The 22,608-nt window shown below is 41.0% G+C and overlaps 2 protein-coding genes and 1 long non-coding RNA gene across 3 annotated transcripts; 2 read left to right on the top strand and 1 right to left on the bottom strand.

Annotated features, from left to right (window-relative positions):
- The first annotated feature begins 9,064 nt into the window (after window positions 1–9,064).
- On the top strand, window positions 9,065–10,708 carry LOC124261780. The gene has a single exon (XM_046696133.1). The coding sequence runs from the start codon at window positions 9,065–9,067 to the stop codon at window positions 10,706–10,708; it is 1,644 nt and encodes a 547-aa protein (XP_046552089.1).
- Window positions 10,709–18,250: 7,542 nt separating this feature from the next.
- Window positions 18,251–19,586, bottom strand: LOC124261785. The gene has a single exon (XM_046696136.1). It carries the CDS (start codon window positions 19,502–19,504, stop codon window positions 18,692–18,694), a length of 813 nt encoding a protein of 270 aa, XP_046552092.1. The 5' UTR covers window positions 19,505–19,586; the 3' UTR covers window positions 18,251–18,691.
- Window positions 19,587–19,748: 162 nt separating this feature from the next.
- Window positions 19,749–21,801, top strand: LOC124261781. The gene is made up of 2 exons (XR_006894424.1): window positions 19,749–19,786; window positions 21,043–21,801. It is a non-coding gene; the product is annotated as an uncharacterized LOC124261781 (long non-coding RNA).
- The last annotated feature ends 807 nt before the right edge of the window (window positions 21,802–22,608 follow it).

Raw genomic sequence — 22,608 nt, 5'->3', positions numbered from 1 at the left:
TACAGCCAGCCAGTCTATAATAGAGGCAGCTTGGCAGACGACAATTTGTTGTGCAACAGGAACGTCTTTACGACATACGACCATGATGCTTTGCGTTGTGTTTTGTGTTACTCAGAACAAAAAGCCGTCCTGTTCCCAATTCATGGATGCAGAGGAGCAACAAAACCAACACATTTCTCAAATAAAGACATAATTAATTAACAAATTATAGCACAACAGAAAAACATAAACAATAAACCAAGTCAAACAAATTCCTGAGAAAAATATACAAACACAATCACTTAAAATATTTTACTAATACACTAACCTACTTTCTCCTAACCCAACTCTCTTAACTTCACATAAAGCCACCCTCTTAAAATAACACTACATCCTACCTCCAGTCTACTGTTCCTAACACTGGTCTAATAGATTCCCTACCTCCAGTCTACTGTTCCTAACACTGGTCTAATAGATTCCTACCTCCAGTCTACTGTTCCTAACACTTGGGTCCTAATAGATTCCTACCTACAGTCCTACTGTTCCTAACACTGGTCTACTACAGATTCCTACCTCCAGTCTACTGTTCCTAACACTGGTCTAATAGATTCCTACCTCCAGTCTACTGTTCCTAACACTGGTCTAATAGATTCCTGCCTCCAGTGTACTGTTCCTAACACTGGTCTACTAGAATTCCTACCTCCAGTGTGCTGTTCCTAACTTACTGGTCTAATAGATTCCTACCTACAGTCTACTGTTCCTAACACTGGTCTAATGGATTCCTGCCTCCAGTGTACTGTTCCTAACACACTGGTCTAATAGATTCCCTACCTACAGTCTACTGTTCCCCTAACACTGGTCTAATAGATTCCTACCTCCAGTCTACTGTTCCTAACACTGGTCTAATGGATTCCTACCTCCAGTCTACTGTTCCTAACTTGCTGGTCTAATAGATTCCTACCTCCAGTCTACTGTTCCTAACACTGGTCTAATAGATTCCTACCTCCAGTGTACTGTTCCTAACACCTTGGTCCTAATAGATTCCTACCTACAGTCTACTGTTCCTAACACTGGTCCTAATAGATTCCTACCTCCAGTGTACTGTTCCTAGCTGCCTCGTCTAATAGATTCCTACCTCCAGTCTGCTGTTCCTAACACTGGTCTAATAGATTCCTACCTACAGTCTACTGTTTCCTAACACTTGTCCATAATAGATTCCCACCTCCAGTCTACTGTTCCTAACACTGATCTAATAGATTCCTGCACCTCCAGTCTACTGTTCCCTAACACACTGGTCCAATGGCTTCCTACCTCCAGTCCTGCTGTTCCTAACACTGGTCCTAATAGATTCCCTACCTCCAGAGTCTACTGTTCCTAACACTGGTCTAATAGATTCCTACCACCAGCCTACTGTTTCCTAACACTGATCTAATAGATTCCCTACCTCCAGTGTACTGTTCCTAACTTGCTGGTCTAATAGATTCCCTACCTCAGTCTACTGTTCCTAACACTGGTCTAATAGATTCCTACCTCCAGTCTACTGTTCCTAACACTGGTCTAATAGATTCCTACCTACAGCCTACTGTTCCTAACACTGATCTAATAGATTCCTACCTCCAGTGTACTGTTCCTAACTTACTGGTCTAATAGATTCCTACCTCCAGTCTACTGTTCCTAACTTGCTGGTCTAATAGATTCCTACCTCCAGTCTACTGTTCCTAACACTGGTCCTAATAGATTCCTACCTACAGCCTACTGTTCCTAACTTACTGATCTAATGGATTCCTACCTCCAGTGTACTGTTCCTAACACTGGTCTAATGAATTCCCTACCTCAGTCTACTGTTCCTAACACTGGTCCTAATAGATTCCTACCTCCAGTCTACTGTTCCTAACACTGGTCTAATAGATTCCTACCTCCAGTCTACTGTTCGATCAGAGTTTAGAAAACGTAAGGCTGGATATGATTGATAGAGGAACTGTGGCTGTCTGTAAGGAGACAATTAGCACTTAGCTGCTTGCAATGGAGTTGGCAGAAAAGTCGAGGAATTCCATTACCGATCATAAAACCTGAACAAAGAAAGTGATGGTTGAACTGGTGCTTACAGCATAGGAATTTTAACTGGGACAATGTGATTTTCTCAGATGAAAGTTCTGTGTGGCTGTTTCCTAATACACTGACATTCTGGACCAAACAAACTGAAAACCTTTGTATCAGCGCCCAAAGTACAGTCCGAAATTTAACGTGTGGGGTGGCATATCTGTTTTAGGGACAGCGCCCTCTGTATTTGAATGGAATATGAACAGTGAGCGGTACACAAATATTCTCGAGGGACATTTACTTCCATCTGCTCACGTGTTCCATGGACATTTTTGGATTTTTCCAGCAGGACAACGACCCAAACCATCGTTCAAAGCATTCACAGGCCTGGTTTCGGACCCACAAATATGGCATTATTAGATTGGCCAAGCTATGGCCTAACCTAAATCCAATAAAAAATGTTTGGGGACTTACTGAGGAAAGTGTGAATAAGAACAAATCTGACAAATATTGCTGAAAATAGAAGAAGGAGTGGTCCGATATTGAACAGCATGGACCACGACTTTTCTAACTTCTTTGATCAGTAGTATTCCCCGCCGCATTGAAGCCTGCATTGCTGCCCATGGTGACTTGACAAAATACTAACTGTTCACCCGTCTTTGAATCTGGAGTTATGTTCTGCTAATATTCACATTTAATACGTGAGTAATGAGTGATATTTTTTTAAATTACAATCTTTAAATTCTCAATAATTTCTGGTTGTATTGTACAAGCGTCAGTAATCTTTGTTTCATTTTCTGGCTGGTTGTATAACGTGCAGATTTCGTGCGTGTTAATAGCAAAGCTTCTGATGTCCTGTGACGTCTCCCCGTGTGTCGTGTCAGTTTCAACCACGTGAATTCCTTGCACTATCGTCGCTCCGACTTACGGCGGACAACAAGCTGGTCTTAGCCGGGTTATAAAACTTGGGCTGCACTTGATTTGCACACCGGCGGAAGAGCACGGACTGCACGGGTGTCAGCCGAATGAGCCGGTTTCAGTTGTGCGGCTGCAGACGGCTAAACATGGCAGCACGTGGTAGTATCGTGACTTGTGTTGTCGTGCAATTCCAATTTTCAAACATTACTTGATATAAAACATGTCTGAAAACATTTAAAAGTTGAAATTGAAATGTTTTTTCCATATTTCAGTTAATGAATGATGACAGGGATTATCAAGGCGAGACAGGTGGATCCCGACAACGGGATGTGTTACAAATGTCTGAAAGAGGCGCCATTGCAGTCATTGCAACCACAAAGAAAACTCCGGAAATTCCATACTATTTATTGATCAAAACTTCAGGTATGCCTTCAATGGATCAAAGTATATCTATACGTAAAATGACAGGCACTTTGGTTATGGAAAATAGGGTAAAAGAGTCACTTTGTCCAATTACTTTAACGCAACATAGAAAATAAACCCTTATTAAAATCCGATATTTTTTCATATATGTTTTGAAAGACAATCTGGCACTACAAAAATGACTTGGTTTCCTGAAATCTGGAAACCATCCGTATACTAGGTAAATGGGGAATCCAGTTGGTTTCCATTCACTGAAACTGAGTAACTGAGTTACCAACTAGATTCCATTTTGGATTCTTTGATTTTTGCATTTCTGTAAATGGAGACCAACAAGAAACTAAGGTTATAGGTTTCTTGTTGGTTTCCATTCCTAGAATTACAATTGATGGTTTCTGAAGTGGAAACCAACCTAAAACCAGAAAATGTAGTTTCATGTTGGTTTCACGTGCATTGCACAGTGAACTAAGTAACTTTAAATTTGCATTTGTTTTTTCTGCTGCATGAATTTGACCATTCTTTGTAGACAGGGGGAATATAGACGAAAAATGACGTCATCATCGAACACCTGGCTGACCTCATTTCACAGGGGATACAAAACCAAAGTCAATGACCGTTGGAAACACATCATAGCATCACACCATGACATCATGCCATTAATTTGGACCAATCAGCATACAGCCAACTCACTCCGGTGTGACTCACCCTGACCGAGGGTCAATGACCGCGCGCCCGTGGGAAACACATCATAGCATCACACCATGACATCACGCCATTAATTTAGGCCAATCAGTGTAGAACAACTATTGGGCTGACTGGACCACTGACCACAAACTAGTTTCGTCCGGTTTCAATTTTAAGTATAAAAACCCTTAATTCAACATCATGCATCACTTGCCGACTGCACTTTGAGTTGACTTCGACCAACAAAACCATTTGAGCTCTTGAGTGTCTTCAACAAGTTCAACAAACGAGAGGTTTGTATGTTTATATATTATGTGTTGTGCAAATAACGATGTTTACGTTTTACACACCGAGTAACCTTTTTGCTGTCGCGTGTGATTGCTGAGAGCGGGCACCCATTAAGGCTGAATCACCACAGTAATCGCTCACATTCCTGAAAGAGCGAACGCCCATTGAATCACCACACACAGCATTAATTGCTCCAATTTCCTGTCGTGGAAGTTATAAACAGAGACACGTGTCAAGTGCTTCGTTTAAACAAGAGGAGTTCATTCGCGCGCATCCGTTAACGCTGTCGCGTGTACACAAAATTTGTCAGGGCTCAAACGCGCGTAACCGTTAAATTACCGTTTTTTTTTATTATATTAGTGAATCAGTTTATGTTTTGAATATAATTGCGCACTGTTAGGTTTACAAATAGAACTATAATTAAAACAAAAGCAACCTACTTAAATCCACCATGTTCCTCTTGGAGAAATCTTGCGACATTATCTTGTTCTTGGGTTGATCAGTTGGTAGATTAATTCTATGTATGTAATTGGATGCCTTATTAAACTTTTAGGTATCACAAAAACATACACAGTATTTTTTTTCTACCATATTTTTTATCTATTTTATTTTACAAAATATTTTTATTGACATAAAAAATATACATGTACATTGTATTGCCTTTGTCCTCGTTCTGAAAAGAAAAAAGAAGAACATTTTTATTATACACATGTAGGTGGTGATTATACTATGAAAAAAATCGTTTATCTTTGAGTCAGTAAGTTTTCTATCACATCAAACTGTCTAGTTGAATGATTGTAACCATGTATGACTTTAGTTACTTCCATTTAACCGATTTTAGTTACTCAATTCGTCATTCCGTCAGTCAGTAACCTAAAGAGATTTTATTGCTGTCAAAAGAAAGAGGGACAAAAATAAGTACTTACTCAATGGGGTAGCAACTCCTTGATTGCTTGGAGGTGTGCCCGGATTTGGGCACACCTCTCATTCATTGACACGACCTTTAGAGGTCGTGTCGTAATGTGAACATCCCTGAAACAATATGCAAAATATATCATGAGATAACACATATTAAAACCTTAGAATCAATATTGTGTATAACAAAAGCAATCTCACTTAACACTCAATGTTAATTATATTTCTTTGAAACAAAAGTATTATGTAATACATCAGCTAAGTCACACTCACAGCAGGTCTTGTTCCTGCTGCTGCTGTTGTTGCTGCTGATGTTGCTGTTGTTGTTGCTGTTGTTGTTGCTGCTGATGTTGTTCAGCTAGATACAACTATAGAAACAAAAAAACACAAAAAACCCCGCATTACTCATGCCTTCCTCACACGTATAATAAAATAGGTACCTACTGTAGCCTACTTTTAGTGAGATAGGTCTGAAACAACATAATATTTATAGTCAGTAGTGATTTTTCAATTTCATAGTATATTTAGAGATACTTACATCCACAGCTTTATCAATCTGATGGAACAACTCCATGTCCCTGTTAAAAAAAAGGATTACACCTACATTAAAAAATATGAAGATGTTTCTAACAGGCAATACATAAGGAATAACACGCATGCACACACACACACATTATTCACAAACATTTTTAATGACAATAATTTTAAAATAGTATAGTGAAATAAAAATATTCCAAAAGGAATCGCAGAATCGTTTTTAAAATACAAAATCTATAAAGCTTGCTTTCTTACAATTTTGCTTATTGCATGTTGTGTTTAATTGCCAGATGGAGATATACCATGCTAAAAAAACCCATTATCTTTTTCTGTCACATGTAAAGAATAACACTGATAGTTTTAGAGTAACAAGAAATATAAAAAAAATACTTACAAATTATCTTCGCCCCAAACAATGGCATCCTTATTCTGGAAGGATGCCATGTTTTATGCAATAATGTTGAAAGGTACATGAAACATTGGATTTTTATAGTAATGCCACATGAATATATTAACCTTAATTTTAACACTACATATACCCAATAGTGTTTCAATGTCAGTGGAATTAGGTTTTTAGGGTATTATGGCATAGATGCAGGCGGCACCTCATTTCCCTTGGCAACACACTAATTGGTTTGGGCTGTTAAAGTTCCATAACGGAAATACAAGTTCTTTGATAATATTGCATCAGGTCGCTGACATGATATCAATTTATTTTTACCGTTCCAAGGACGCCTGTACATTCTAATAGAATGTTGCCCTTACATTTCCGGCCACATCGGTCTTTGAGTGTGGTTAAACCCCGTTTGACATCATTTTCTGCCTCAGTGTCAGTGAACTGAAGTCTCAATTATACAGCTTATTAACACAGATGTATCTACACGTTACCGACACGAGTGTAATTCGAAACATAGCATGGTGTGTGTTAAGTGTTTTTATGTCGATGCGCGGCTATTTTGAAAATCCGTTGAGAGACAGAAATTTGAAAAGTTTAGTTGATCAATTCATATGGCAACTAAAGTGTTTTGGAAAAAAGAAAAAACTGCCTTTGTATATTAGCTTTTAGGGATAACTTTTTGATTCTTATAATAAAACACACAATTTATCCAATGTTTTAAGACCTCAGGCCTATACATAGGAATTTGGGTATAGATTCATGCATGCACAGTAGTCATACCATTGAAACATATTAATAGTGTGGAGTTAATTACGTAGCTTGAAACATTACTGACATTTTTTTTGTGTTTGTTAAATAGTCTCTCATAACAGAACTGTTTCCGTTTGTTTTCACAGAATGGAACAAGAAATCTTAAACCAGTGCCTCCCCCATATCAAAACTGTAGATGAGTTGCTCCAGTTTGCAAATTACTATAATGTAAAACACCTACCCATCGTTCAACAGCGTTTGTTCACTTTGCAATTTGAAGAATTGTGTCAAAATTTAAATTTGGAAGCGGATTGTCCCAGTATGCCTGATACAGATGTCACAGATATAGTGACTGACCCCCCTAGTAGAAAACGTTCAAATTCCCCCATTCCTGGCCCATCTAGTAAACAACCTCGACTGGACAGTCTTTTCACAGAGGATTTACACATCAATTATGAGGACTATTTAGATTTTGACTTTGATGATGTCATGTTTGATCAAGTCGGACTAGGTGAAGATGACCATCGTCCCTATGAGTTTAGTCTAAGGAAACAGCGTACATTTGCTAAACATACAGCAGTTGAAAAAGTGTATAAAGTGAGATTTAATGATGAATGGAGAGGTCAAAATTTAGCTGACCTTCACGGTCGGCTGCATAACATGTTTGATGATGTGCTAAGTCAAGCTAGGGGGCAGTTACAAGATTCTGATTTAGGACGTGTTGTATTACACCATGATAAGTTAGAAAATCCAATTGTGGTCCCACTGAGACCATTGGAAAATTTGAATGCAGATGTCATTCTGACACATGTGGAAAATGTATTAAAAAGTCACCATCATTTGGCTTTGGATGATTCCTTTGATATCGATATAGGTATGATTGATATGCCTAAAGGAGGAATGAAATCTCATAAAATCACAAATGTTCAAGAAAGTGTTAAACTCAAACATAGTATTGTAAAAATCAACAATGCAGATCACCTATGTATGGCAAGAGCTCTCTCTGTGTGTTTTGCTAAAGCTCATCAAGTATCTAAGGCTGAATGGCAGGATCTTATCAATTCTCATCCTTTAGATCAGTGTGAGTGCCGGTTTCTGTTAACATCTCCCCCCAGTCAAAAGAATACTCATATGACACATCTCGCTTTAGAACATAAGAAATGTCCACCCACACTGTACAAAAACATGAAAGATTCCAAAAGTAATCAACAAACCCTCTTTGCCAATATCCTCTGTGACAAAGCAGGTGTGTCCAAGGACAGAATGGCGGGTGTGACAGATATTCCCAAATTGGAAGCTGTCTTGGGATGTCAAATATTAGTGATCAATGCATCACTGGGAAATAAATTCATCACCAAGGGGATGAAAGATGACAGAAAGCAGTTGTTTCTTTATTTAGTGGATAACCATTTTCATGCCATCCCCAACATATCTGGCTTTTTCAGCCAAAGTTATTTTTGTCACCATTGTCTCACCCCCTTCCAAAACAAACATGAACATACATGTGATAATTACTGTAGGGTCTGTAAGAGGAAATCGTGTCAGACCAAGGACACTGCAAAAATCTGCCCTGATTGTCACATGCAGTGCCGATCGGAAGCGTGTTTTATCGCTCATAAGGAGCCTAAAAAGTCCAAGAAAGGGGACCTCCCCTCAGAGTGTCAGACCTACTGGCGTTGCCCTCAGTGTTTTAAAGTGCTGAATATTTGGCAAAACAAAGATGGTCAACATGATTGTGACACTTACATGTGCCAGCCTTGTGGTAAGAGGGTGCCCTTAAATCATAATTGTTATCACGAGCCATTACCTGTAGATGACAAACCCCAAGTCAAGAAATTCATCATGTTTGACTTTGAATGTTCCCAAGATGAAGTGTCTACTTGTGCAGAAGGTTATCTACCTTCCCCTTGTTCCGCATGTGGACCTGAAGAAGAGGATTGTACGCATCATACCATGTGTGACAACTGTCACCAATCTTGGTGTGGGCGTCAGGAACATAAACCTAACTTTGTCATAGCTCAGTCTGTCTGTGACATTTGTAGAGATCACCCATTCTCACCTAAAGCCACATGTTTTTCTTGTGGTGATCGTTGCGATGTATGCAACAAATGGCATAAGAAATTCAATTGTTTCAAGATGCCTCCATGTCCAGACACTTGTGGTCATCGAGAGGTCAAGTTCAAAGGCAAGAACACAGCTACATTATTCTGTAAATGGCTTTTCACAAAAGCTCACAGAAACTTTTCGGTGTTTGCCCACAATTTCAAGGGTTATGATGGCTATTTCCTGTTGGATTATCTGATAGGGAATAGTATCCTCCCTGACAACATGGTGTACAATGGGTCTAAACTCATGTATATGCATATTCCCCGGGGTTTGAACATTCGACTGTTGGACAGTTTGTCTTTCTTCAACACTAAACTGGCCAATCTCCCCAAGATGTTTCACTTGGAAGAGTTGAAGAAAGGCTATTTCCCCCATTACTTCAACACCTCTGTCAACCAACAGTATGTTGGGCCTTATCCTGATGCTTCATTCTATGGGATCAACAACATGTCTACACAAGACAGAAGTCACTTCCTAACTTGGTATGCCAAACAAAAGGACAACATCTTTGACTTTGCTCAAGAAATGGAGGAGTATTGTCGGTCAGACGTCCAAATCTTGAGGGAAGCTCTCATGACTTTCCGACAATTATTATTGTCTGTTACAACAAAGACATATCTTGTCAAGGACCCTAAAACTCTGCAAATCACTCAAAAGAAAGAACCTGGCATCGATCCGACAGATTACATTACCATTGCCAGTGTGTGTCATGGGGTATTCAAACACAAGTTCTTGACAGCATACACCCATGTCAAACTTCTTTGGCAAGGGACAGTCACTCCATGGCTTCCCATCAAAGAGCATGAAAATCAACACTGGGTGGAAGTCAAACCCGGGTCCTGGCTAACCCTTCAAGCAGTACAAGAAGCAGGGGGTGTGGTTCATGAAAAAGAGACCCTTCCCAGTCCCATTGCCAAGGTCCCTGGAGATGGATACACCAAAGATCAATACAGTCTGATCTCCATACAATGGCTGGAATGGCTGATTCACTCACAACACAAACACATTCAACACGCGTTGAATGAAGGTGAATATCAGATCCCAGGGACCAAGTATAAGGTGGATGGGTACTGTCGTGACAGCAACATTATCTACCAGTTTGACGGGTGTCTCTATCATGGTTGTCCTACATGCTATCCTCATGATCGGGACAAAACAGTTCTGCCTCACACCAAGCAGTCTGTCAGTGAGTTGTATGCCTTAACCATGAAGAGAAATGCAACCATCAAACAGAAGGGTTACGAGTTAGTGACCCTCTGGGAACATGAGTTCAGGCAACAACTTAAAACCAAACCTGAATTGAAAGCATTTATGTCCACCATAGATCTTCAGGAACGATTAGATCCCAGAGATTCATTTTTCGGTGGTCGGACTAATGCTTCCAAGTTGTTTTATGAAACTGAAGAGAAGGAAAACATTTTGTACATGGATTTTACATCCTTGTATCCATGGGTCAACAAGTATGGTCAGTATCCCGTTGGGCACCCTCAAATCATTACCAGAGATTTCAAATCTCTAGATCAGTACTTTGGCATTGCCAAAGTCAAGATCTTACCCCACGTGGACTGTATCATCCCGTCTTGCCCTTTAGATCGAATGGGAAACTCAAATTTGCATTGTGTCAAACTTGTGCTAATTCAGAGCAACAAACACCATGTCAGCACACGGATGTAGAACGTGGTTTCATCGGGACGTGGTGCATTCCAGAGTTAATCAAAGCTCTGGAGAAAGGCTATGAACTTCAAAAGGTGTATGAAGTTTATCACTGGGCAGAAACCACCCAGTATGACAAAACGACCCAATCGGGTGGTTTGTTTGCCAGTTATATCAACACCTTCCTGAAAATCAAGCAAGAATCTTCAGGTTGGCCTGCATGGTGTCAGTCAGAAGCAGATAAACAACAATACATTCACAAATATTTGGAGAATGAAGGCATTCAGTTAGACTACGACAACATTGAGAAAAATCCTGGTTTGAGAGCCTTGTCAAAACTAATGTTGAATTCATTCTGGGGTAAATATGCTCAAAGACCCAATATGAGACAGACAAAATTTGTATTTGCATCTAAACTGGAGGAATTTTATCAATTTTGACAGATCCCAAAAAGACCCTACACGATTTTCATATTCTCAATGACAATGTAGCCCAATTTCAGTGGACCCATGACACTGAATTTATCCCTCAGAGTGAGACTACTAACATCTTCATTGCCACTTTTACCACCTGTTATGCAAGACTAAAACTGTACAGTGTGTTGGACATGCTACAAGAACGTGTCTTGTATTATGACACTGACTCTGTCCTCTTTGTCTCTAGGCCTGGTGATGTCAATCCACCCTTGGGGGATTATTTGGGGGAACTCACCGATGAATTGGAAGGAGACCCCATTGTGATGTTTTGTTCAGGGGGACCCAAAAATTATGCCTACAAAACACAATCTGGCAAAAGAATGTTGCAAAGTCAGAGGGTTTACACTCAATTATACCAACTCACAATTAATCAACTTTGATTCTGTCAAAGCCATGGTGCTTTCTCACAACAGAAATCAATCTGTGGACATTACCAACTCTTCGAAAATTACCAGAGACAAATATTCGGCAAAGATATACAACAGAAAAGAAACCAAAACGTATAGAATGGTATACACAAAACGGGTCATTCAGCCTAATTTAGATACTGTACCTTATGGGTTTTGAGGTCAGCTGAGTAGCTCATTCCTGTTTAGTCATGGCCGCATAAAGGCCATGTATATCTAGTCACACAGGCAGCCACATAGAGACCCACAGGCCAGGCAGCCACAGGCAGCCACAGGCAGCCACAGGGGCCATAGCCACAGGGGAGCCATTTGGCAGCCACAGGCAGCCATTTGGGAGCCATAGGGAGCCACAGGCAGCCACGTAGGGAGCCACAGGCAGCCATTTGGGAGCCATAGGCAGGCCCGCAGGGGAGCCATTGGGGGGAGCCATTTGGCAGCCACAGGCAGCCACTTAGGGAGCCATAGGGAGCCACTTGGCAGCCACAGGGAGCCATTTGGCAGCCACAGGCAGGGAGCCATTTGGGAGCCATAGGGAGCCACAGGCAGCCAGCCACATAGGGAGCCATTTGGGAGCCATAGGGAGCCACAGGCAGCCACATAGGCAGCCACGTAGGGAGCCACAGGCAGCCACATAGGCAGCCACAGGCAGCCATAGGGAGCCATAGGGAGCCATACTATAAATAGGATTAGTTTCATACATGAAATGCATTCAGTAAGATGGGTAGGTTAAGGAAAGACTGTCCCGTACCTGGTTGTTCTGCTCGACATTTACTAAGACTTCCCTTACATCTATCCAAAGTTCACAAATTAGATACTCCAGGGAAGAGGCACTGGCTAAAGAAGAAGAAAGAGCACATGACTGAAGTTCAAACCACTACACCCAAGTCAGCTATTACATGGAGTCCAGAAAGTGTGGTTGATCCGACTAAACCTTGGTGGGAAACACAAAGTTTAACACCCTTCGAACCCTGCTCCAGTATTTGCGTATCTGGACCAACAGGGGCAGGAAAGACTCATTGGGTGTATACATTTTAAAGAACATCAAGGGTATGTATGTGAAGGACCCACCCAAGAAAATCTTGTACTGTTATGGTGTCTACCAATCCCTGTTTGATGACATGGAAAGAACAGTGCCAAACCTCGTGTTTCAACAGGGATTACCCACAGAATCAGACATTGAACAGTTTTCCTCTGATGGTCAACATGGACTCATTATCCTGGACGATCTTTTACATCAAGTGTTAAGTTCTAAAGACATGGAACTGTTATTTACACAAGGTTGCCATCATAGATGCCTCAGTGTTATATTTATTACTCAGAACTTGTATGGTCAAGGCAAGTCAGCACGAACTATAGCCCTGAACACGTGGTACTTGGTGTTGTTCAAGAATGTGCGCGATATCTCACAGATGATGACCCTTGGAAAACAGTTATTTCCTGGACGTGCAGGGGTTCTCGTGGAAGCATACACAGATGCTATGAAGCAGCCTTATGGCTATCTGGTGTTGGATATGTCTCCACGTGCAGAAGATAAACTGAGACTCAGAACCAGAATTTTTCCAGGGAAGATCCCGTTGTGTATGTACCAAGATTATAAATACCGCAGACTTTGTTTCCTATGTTCATTCAGCGAGTCACCAGTGATCAAGACTGTTGTGTATAAATTGTGGTGAACATTGAAAGAAACACCATTATGTCAAAGACAGTCAGACAGAACGGATATTTCTTGCGCTTTTTGCATGAGAGTACATCCCCTGATCAAAAGAAGTTGCTGTTGCAAAGTGTCACTGATGAACAGTTAAAAACATTGACAGAGATTATTTATAATCTGTTACATTCAGATGTTCCTCTGTCAAAACATAATTTGAACGCACTGAGAAAACACAGAAAAGTGTTACGTTTCCTTGGTAATAAAACAGGATCTAAAGCACAGAAAAAACAATTACTGTCAAAAAGTGTAGCTGTCATTAGTTTAGTGTTGAAGGTTGTTGGGCCTTTATTGAAGACTTTGTAATGGAGCATATCCAAAAACAGGTACTCGTTCCAATGGATAAATACAAACGACTCTTGAAAAATCATGCGAGTCCACTGAGTGGTGGGAAAATGGATACGTCATCAGATGTCAATGACAGTCATTTGAATCATCCTACCACCATTGATGATGAATCAGAACCCATGGATGCAGACTTGATTCTGAGCGTGCTCCCTAAACCTTACAGACAGAGAGGTGCTGCTTTATTGAGACACATACAAAATGATCCCGACCAAAGACTGTCTTGGAATCGGAAAGGTGTACTCATCTACCAGGGTCAAGTCATTCAAGGGAGTCATATTGCAGACTTACTCAAGGACTCCCAGTATCTGTATAAACGTTTTCAACCCAAGGGACTGACTGAATTCTATCAGGCCTTAAAAGACATCAATGTGCCTCAAGGACTAATTGGCAACAGACAACGGCTGGAAGTGGACATGAATTCCAAAACACCAGAAATGACACTGAGGTCTAAACCTCCGGGAATACCAGTTCAACAGAGGAAAAACAAGAAGCCTAAACAGACATTTAAATGGATTTCTTTATGAATTTATGTATGTGTGTTTGTAAAGTGGACTATGGTTTGCTCCTAACCTATAGTTCTACTAATATGAACGGAGCTATTAAACAAATGAAATTGTATATCTTGTTGTTTTCATAACAGAACACAGTGCCATACCTCCCAACCGTCCTTCTCCGATAGGGGACTTCTGTGGGCTAGCGCAATTTCAGTGTTTTTATGTTTATTTTTTTAAAGTACAATATCACTAGGCTAATAACTGGACAGGTAACAGGTTACATCGAGATCCCTTAAGGGGAAACATATAGTGATGGACATACAGCTATATATATTCTCTACATTTAGTGTGAATATTCATGATGATGATTCTATCAGAATGTTGCGGGCCTGATCCACCTTCAACAGTTGTGGTTCTTCAGCATACACGAGACAGCTCACTGTTTCAGGAAGGGGTTTACTGAACTGAATTTGTAGACATATGTTCCCACGTTTTATCTGATCCAGAAATTCTCGTCCATAGTAGGGTTCCAGGGTGAACTGGAACAGGGCATACCCTTTATTGAACATATCTCTCGTCATGTTGGGGGTTGAAGAAGGGTGTCTGGGGTCAAAGAGACCTTGGAAGGCCGGTACAATGTGTCCATCTGTGATTTTAAGAGGTTGTGCTGGAAGAGATTCTCCATTGACATACAGTCCTACAGTGGTTAGATCAAAAGTTGAAAGAAGAAGGGGTTCTGCTCATAGTCACCATTCAGTGCTTTTGAGGATAGGAGACATATCACCACTTTGTTTGGACAACAGTTCTGAAATATTTGGTCCCAAGTAAAACTGAGTTGTCCTTGAGGGATGGAGGCTACTCGGAGATCTGTTTTGATGTAGGGGTACACTGCATTTTCTGTGGCCAAGATGTGAGCATGTCCTGTGATGATAGAAGCGGTGGGTCGTATCTTACAAAGTCGGAGATAGACATCTTCCAGTATAATCTTGAATTTCTTATTGCTCACACCACTGATGATATTAAACTCAGGTTTACTAGGATAGAGTTTAATTTGCATATTGACTCCATTGATGAGAAACTTGTCACATTCCATGACATCTTCGTAGAGAGGTCCACACATGTCAACTGACTTGCTGAGCTCTGTATGAGAACCTCTTGAAATCAGTCCTCCATTGGTCCCACTATATGAATCAGTACTGTTGACATCCTCAACGTCCCTGTAGAAAAGTTGACTGGTACAGTAAGCTTCTTCCCCTGTGGTCCCTGTTCTCATAAGAAGTTTCAAATAGCTTTTATATGGATAGAGATGGGTGGCTGAGGTCACCAGTTTTCCATTTAGGGTGATGTCTACTTGAGACCACAAGGATTGTAGCCATAGGTTCGCTGGAGCAACATGTTCCTTCTGTACCAGAGATGTGCCATCTGTGTGCATAATTTTCGCTGTGACATGCAGGGTGGTTCGTTTCAAGTCTGTATAATCCATATTCTGACCACTAATGTTGAATTCAACAGGGCTGCTATCGGTGGTGATTTGAGAAGTCGGTCTCATTTCCAAAAAGTACATTTTATCTATCCCAGTCATGAAGGAAGGTCGGGTAAACACATCCAGCTCACTGATAGAGCTCGATTTGAAAGGGGCTGATGGGTTATTGCAAGACATGATGATGATCACAAAATGGAGCCTGGTAGGAAAGCGTGTGCACTGTACAACAGCTTCTGCTAGACTGGCAGATTTTGTGTTAGAGTACCACTTATATATGGATGAGTTTATTTTCTTCTTTTCGTCAGTTTGTCCAGGTTATCTGGACTTCTATTATTATTATTATTTGTTTTTCCTCTCCTCATCTTCTTCTGTTTGGTTTTCGTGTTTTTCTTCTGTTTGGTTTTCGTGTTTTTCTTCTTTGTTTTCCTTGTGACCCCTTTACCTTGTTGATGTGTTTTCTTCATACGTGCCTTAGCCTGTTGAACCACTTGCTGGGTGGGAGACGTGAGAGCAAACTTGTCTGTAGAATGGGGTAGGTCTATCTTGACCCCTTGTTTCTCATAATAGATCACATAATCATCCACGTTATTAAAGGGATTGGGATATCCTTTAGCCTGCAAATAGTAATATTTGGTCCATTTCTTAGGATCGTCCAAATAGGGTCTCCAGTATCTTCTGTTCATGTTCTTGTTCAGAATGAATACTGACTCTCGGGCAGTGGTTTCAGATGAAGTGTCACTATCACTGGTCCCGTGATAAATGAAGCTAAATCACCGTTCCTGTCCTTTATATAGAGGTCTACATTCTGTACATCTTTCAGTTTGACGGGTACATAATGGCACTGAGGAAAAACGAATGTCCGTTCTCTTTTGTTTCCAATCAGACAAACATATCTCAACACAGGTAACTCCGAATCACCCACATGAGAGGTGTCACAGAGGGATGAACAGATGTAGATATCCCGATATTCTGATTTCTCTTTAGCAGTCCAGTTACATAAGGTAATGTCAGTCAGTCCTACGAGCCAATGGTTGTCCAAGTGAAGGGGTTTATTCAAGTTGACATTAAACTGATAGGGTTTATTATCAGGATAAAAGGTCTCCTTACTATCCGTACTTCGTACTGTCAAATACTTATCCATGTTTAGATTTAATCTTGGGGTTGGGAAGGAGATATCCCAGACTCGAACTGAGAAGTGCGGTCCAAAGGTTGGAGTTTCCCCGGGCTAAGGACAAATTGACAATACACGTAATGACTACGATGTAAATAATGATGATTTGAGAGAAAAAGACTGTTTCTGTTTTGGCTACTTTTCGACCTAGTAATGTCCAACTTTCACCAGACCTACTGCGTGAGAGAGGTTGTGCCTCTATGGTGTCTTCCATACCAAAATGAGTCCAACTCTGGTTTCATTTCTATTTATACCTTCTCATAATCCTTTACACTGACCTCAGGGATCCAACTATTGTACTTTTTCGGCCAATGAAGCCATTTCACTAAGACTTCTTTTTGTTTATTTCTGGTCCTCTTTTTGACAATGTCTTGAATTCTATACACCTGATCAGGGTTTTCTACCACTGCTTGGAGCTCTGATGAATAAAAAGCACCTTCGATGGGATCGCCACCCCAATCTTTCAGCTTGTACATGTCATTGTCTTGTGACCAGTATCTTCTTCTTACTGTAAAGATTTCGCCAGACCATTTCTCTTGATACTCTCTGTCAAACGTTCTCTTCAGATGACTCACTCTGACTTTATCACCCACCTTGAAGGTGAACTTCTTTTTGCTCTGTTTCATTTTGGAGGGTTTAATCAAATACTGAGAGAGTCTCACTTCATTTTCATTTTTCTCAGTCACACTCGCAGGAGACTGTCCTAACATTCTGTGTTTGGTATGGTTGTAACTCTTGACTACATCTGGTAAGATATCCACATATCTGTATTTAAAGTGTTTCAACATGTATCGGTACAGTCTCATTTTAATGGTTTTTATCACTCTCTCAGCATAAGGAGCCTTGGTTTCATTCAGTGTAAATAGTTGGGTTATCTTGTGTTTTTTCAAAAAGGCTTTTACCCACCGATTCTTAAATTCTGAACCCATGTCAGATTGAAAAAGTTTAGGCTTTCGGGTGTTGGTTTTCCATAAGTTGGTCAATGCTTTCACTACTTCTTGACCCTTTGTAGACATGAGTGGAAGTACCCACAAATAACGTGAAAATAGATCTATGATGACTAAGAGGTATTTGACCCCATCATTGTACTTTGCTAGTGAAACCATGTCCATGAGATCGGACTGCCAATGACTGTCTAAACCTTCCACCACATAGTGCCCTCTTGGAAACGTTCTTCTGACTTGATGAGTCATGGTATAGTTCTCCTGACCTTTGAGCCATTTCTTGATTCGATGTAAACCAATTTTAAACTGACCCTCTGCTTTCACAGCATCGTACAATTTCTTGGGTCCAGCATAACTACCAGGATGTTCTGGATCATAATAGATCCTATTCAAGTAGTCTTCCCAAGGTGCCATCTTAAACACAACTGTACATGACTCACATGCATCATGCTATTTAAGCAAAACCCAAGACAAAAGTACAATGCAATATTTTATTCACAAAAGACAATATTCACAACATCAACTTTTCACGGACGTGCATTAACGTTTTTCCCAACTTGTTTTCCCCCGGCCATTTCCAGGGTTTGTCAATATCAGGATGGGATACATCAATTCCTATTCCCCATCTTTTATCAAATGGGCTAGCTTCAGCTAACGGCTTAGGATAGGATTGAATCAATACGTGTTTCAAGTGACTGTTCTGGGAGAATTTAGCCATTACAGCCTTAGTCATCACATTAACACAGACAGTGTCCCACGCTTTCTGGGTGAATCCTTTCACACATCTCCCAAGACGCTTTTGCTTTGCTGGCGAAGTCTCTTGGAAAATACATGTTGCCCTGTCCAAATCTCCAAAGTACAATGCTTTAGAGTACATGTAACACTGTTCCACACAATTAAATGTAACACCATCCAAAGTAAACACAGCTGGATAAAAGTTGCTGAATGGTGACTTGTAACCATAGAAGAATAGTCAGTTACTCCAACATTCATAGTCATTAGGGTTGCAGAAGGAACACTGGAGGTACCCCATTTGATTCTGGTGATCTTCTTGTGCCATACAGGGAACCATGTCCTTTAGTTCCGGCACAAAGTCTGGCATGACATCATAACAGTCTCTCAATTTCTTCCACTGGTCTGGAGACAACATGATACCCTTAGCCGTAGGTACCACTCCCAGTTGATCATTTTTCTCCCACTGTCGTAGATCCACGCTACCATTTGGATCCAAACTGGCATACACGTTAACCCCTATGTGAACATAGGCTTGATTTCTTCCTTCCCCGACAGCTTCCATCAATTGTATGAATACACTTGGTATTTCTAACCAGTGTTTCAAGGTAAGCACGATGCCTCGCTTGGTTGGGTAGGCCTTGCCACTCGGGTACACTTCGTACTTCCTCACATGAATGTTCAGTACACCATCCCATGTCTTGGCCGTCACAAAGACGTTGTCCCCGAGATGTAAATGACAACGGGGATCCCGTAGTTCTGTCATCTGCTTGTCAGTCTCTAGCCCCAACAATGCCATGGCTTGTGTCTCCCTACATTCCATCAACGCTTTGCAGAAGAGAGTGTAAGCTTGGGGTCCCCGTCTAGGTAACATGGACAGCAGTTCTCTGACCCGATCGAAGGACGTCTGTGGTTTTTCGATAATCTCTGCCTTCATGAGGATGGTAAGGACTTCAAACTGTACCAGTTTGTCCACCACCTCTTCTACACACTGTATAGCTTGCACTAGACCACAACGATTCCTCCTCAGGATATCACGGTGAGCGGCTTCCATTTTCTATCTTCGAGGTAAACGGCTACCAGAACCAATAGAGTCAAGAGCATGCGTGAGTTCTCTCTGGCGATTGAAGTCTGAATGACATGGAGGACTGTTCGGGGGACCTTATATTACCCACCAGAGTCTAAAAATACCCCTGGGAAAGTAGTTTATCCCAAGGTCAGCTCAGTACAAGGTCATGGACACCCTCTGTGAAATGAGGTCAGCCAGGTGGTCGATGATGACGTCATTTTTCGTCTATGCTTTACAACGAGACACATGAAAGTCACTTCCAAGAGAGTAAGCATCGGCATGGAATATTTTTATTTTGCGTGTTCTTTATGTTGAGAAAAAGTAGTCATAAGTAGTCAAAATGTGATGTTTCAATGACTTTGTTTCGTACAAAATGGTCTATATTAGTGGAATAGCTGATGAATTGCTATATATGCGGAAAAGCTTGGAAATGTAGTATATATTTATAACATATACAACATATATATGACATTTACCATCACCGCCCGTGTAATAACCTGGATGGAGGACTAGGCCGATGTGGTGTGTATTTATATATACAGTAATCTTGTGTTGTATTAGCAGTGTAGTGGACTAGGCCGATGTGGTGTGTATGTATATATACAGTAATCTTGTGTTGTATCAGCAGTGTAGTGGACTAGGCCGATGTGGTGTGTATGTATATATACAGTAATCTTGTGTTGTATTAGCAGTGTAGTGGACTAGGCCGATGTGGTGTGTATGTATATATACAGTAATCTTGTGTTGTATTAGCAGTGTAGTGGACTAGGCCGATGTGGTGTGTATGTATATATACAGTAATCTTGTATTGTATTAGCAGTGTAGTGGACTACTGACTGACTGACTGAGTTTGGTTTTACGCCGCTTTTAGCAATATTCCAGCAACATCACGGCGGGGGACACCAAAAATGGGCTTCACACATTGTGCCCATGTGGGGATTCGACCCCGTGTCTTCGGCGTAACGAGCCAATGCTTTAACCACTAGGCTACCCCACCGCCCCGTGTAGTGGACTAGGTCGGTGTGGTGTGTATGTATATATATAGTAACCTTGTGTTGTATTAGCAGTGTAGTGGACCAGGCCGATGTGGTGTGTATGTATATATACAGTAATCTTGTGTTGTATCAGCAGTGTAGTGGACTAGGCCGATGTGGTGTGTATGTATATATACAGTAATCTTGTGTTGTATTAGCAGTGTAGTGGACCAGGCCGATGTGGTGTGTATGTATATATACAGTAATCTTGTGTTGTATTAGCAGTGTAGTGGACTAGGCCGATGTGGTGTGTATGTATATATACAGTAATCTTGTGTTGTATTAGCAGTGTAGTGGACTAGGCCGATGTGGTGTGTATGTATATATACAGTAACCTTGTGTTGTATAAGCAGTGTAGTGGAGTAGTAGAGTATAACTATATAGGTCATTGATAACCTACATGACGCAACTGATACGTCGTGCCAGAGGACCTAAAAGTACTCAACTAACGTTGTTGTCTCCTGGTAATACAAGCATTTGTGTTTTCAGCTGACCACGTCACTTGGAAAAAGATCGTCGATTGCTCAGGTCATCCTACAGTTGGCAGTGTTACACATACACATTGAAGGGCGGTGGGGTAGTCTAATGGTTAAAGCGTTGACTCGTCACGCCGAAGACCCGGGTTCGAATCCCCACATGGGTACAATGAGTGAAGCCCATTTCTGGTGTCCCCCGCCGTGTTATTGCTGGAATATTGCTAAAAGCGGCGTAAAACCAAACTCAGTCAGTCAGGCATACACATTGAGTCTCACATTCCCATTTGCTGCAGTTCTGTTAAATGAATGGAAGGAACGTAGTGTGGCGTTCCGGTAGAAAAGAAGTGTGTTAGGTTTGTCTGTTGCCTAACGCTGCGCGGGAGTTGCATGGTGGCAGTATACACAATCTAATCTAATGATATCCAGTGACGAACATCATCAGCATCGATACACGTAATTGGGATACGATGACCAAGTCACCAAGCCCGATACAGTTAGTCGCCTCAAACGACTCAAGTTAGACCTCTAGTTGGGACCTGTATTCTTACCCGCAGTCTCTGGGGGTGATGTCTGAAAGGGAAGCACGTCATGTTAATGAGAAGGACACGGGCTGTTCGTTCTATGCGTTGTTGGTGCTCAGCCGCAGTGCAAGTGTTAGTGCAAGAAACATATATGTTAAAAGCAGGTGTAACACGCTGAAGGGTATGTAGTGGAACATCTGCGAATAAGAAGTTGTTCCTAAGATCCATATATATTTGTTTGTTGTTGTTTTGGGGTTTTTTGTTTTGTTTTTATTAGTAGTTGCACAGGGCAATAATCAAACACCGTACAGCGGATTGTAACCACTCGAAAACATCGATGTCATCACTTTTCTCAGTGGTCCATTTCCATAATTGTCACAGTGACCTTGCCCTTTTCACCAAGTGGAGTCGGAAGATATTCAAGACCGGTTACTACACTGGCATTTTCTGTTTTACAGAAATGAATTTACACAACGTCCACATAAAGTGTACATAACCACCTTTTCAGCGGCCATCTCCTAATCTTTAACCAACATATGATCAGCTCCCACCATTAAACGAGCCATCGTCCAACTTGATTTCACAGAATGTCTTCTAAAGTGTTTGAACTGTTCGTTCCTTCTGTAGTATTAACATCAGCCAGGTCATTCACGTCAATCAACCGGTTTGTCTGCACCTCTGCACGGCTCTAGGCAACCTGCATAACACAAAGACAACAGCTATTTTTTGGACGTATGTGACACAATCATTTTCACTGCCAACGTAGATAAGGAAAGCATTGCAAGGTGTATTATACAACGCCCAACAATATCATGAGGCCACATTGATCGTTGTATCGTCCTCAGAAAAAGGTAACTCGACATCCAAAATTTCGCAGTCCCTAAAACATAAGCTATACTTTCGGTACCATGTGCATTACTTAAACCATCATGAACCGCAGTAATCGAACATCTGCATTTGTTAACCTATACAGGTATATTTCAATGAATAGCATTTGCCGTCTTATAAATTGACTGTAAATTGAACCGCTGATTAACCAGTTAAAATCGAGACACGTG

This window comes from Haliotis rubra, unplaced genomic scaffold (genome assembly GCF_003918875.1).
Source record: "Haliotis rubra isolate DU_JTF1 unplaced genomic scaffold, ASM391887v1 Scf809, whole genome shotgun sequence".
NCBI lineage: Eukaryota > Metazoa > Mollusca > Gastropoda > Lepetellida > Haliotidae > Haliotis > Haliotis rubra.
The sequence above is the reverse complement of the archived record's forward strand: the minus strand, read 5'-3'. Positions and strand labels throughout refer to the sequence as shown.